Source organism: Wasmannia auropunctata, unplaced genomic scaffold (genome assembly GCF_000956235.1).
Source record: "Wasmannia auropunctata unplaced genomic scaffold, wasmannia.A_1.0 LD324282.1, whole genome shotgun sequence".
NCBI classification, from domain to species: Eukaryota; Metazoa; Arthropoda; class Insecta; order Hymenoptera; family Formicidae; genus Wasmannia; species Wasmannia auropunctata.
The window spans coordinates 1-591 of record NW_012038608.1 but is presented as its reverse complement, the minus strand read 5'-3'; the positions used below and the strand labels follow the sequence as shown (position 1 = coordinate 591).

General features: G+C 37.6%; 1 protein-coding gene across 1 annotated transcript; it reads right to left on the bottom strand.

Moving 5' to 3' along the window:
- Nucleotides 1–61: 61 nt before the first annotated feature.
- Nucleotides 62–583, bottom strand: LOC105460331 (the record flags this gene model as incomplete). The annotated part of the gene is made up of 1 exon (XM_011706777.1): nucleotides 62–583. A coding segment is annotated over one exon (522 nt), but the record flags the coding sequence as incomplete, so codon positions are not given.
- Between the last annotated feature and the right edge of the window lie 8 nt (nucleotides 584–591).

Below are 591 nucleotides of genomic sequence, written 5' to 3'. Positions count from 1 at the left end.
CATGCTGAACTTTTTGGTTTTGTTGGTTTGCTAAATAATTGTTTGAATGATTTCAATAACATCATGATATCCAAAAATCTTTTAATTCTTCTAATGTTCCGTTGAATTTATTTCTATCACATGAGCCTATTCCTTCTACTGAGTTTGGTTTAGGACCTGTTTTACCATCGGTATACTGCCATAAAGTCCATTTTTTCCATCCTATTGGTAGTGTTGGCTCTGCTCCCCATTTTGATAACCATAGTGGGCATTCAGTTAAAATCGGCGTTGCAAAATCTTTCAGAAAATAAGGACTGCCATAAATTAATGGTAAACGTCCCGTTACTACATAAACTCGATTAACAAAGTCTTCAGCTTGTTTTGGTGTTATGCTTTTTCCACCTTTGTTTTCCTCAATGTCGAGGGCTAGCAATACATCCGAACTATCACCTATTGTTTCGAGAAAATGATCAGCTTGGTCTTTGCCGTTTTCTCCTACTCCAAAATGGTATGCTCCCCAGAGAATTTCTTCTTCCTGAGCGGTTTTTCTCCTTTTTGTATATTCAGGATCTACGTACTCTACCCCCTGGGTGGCTTTGTGAATTATACCTA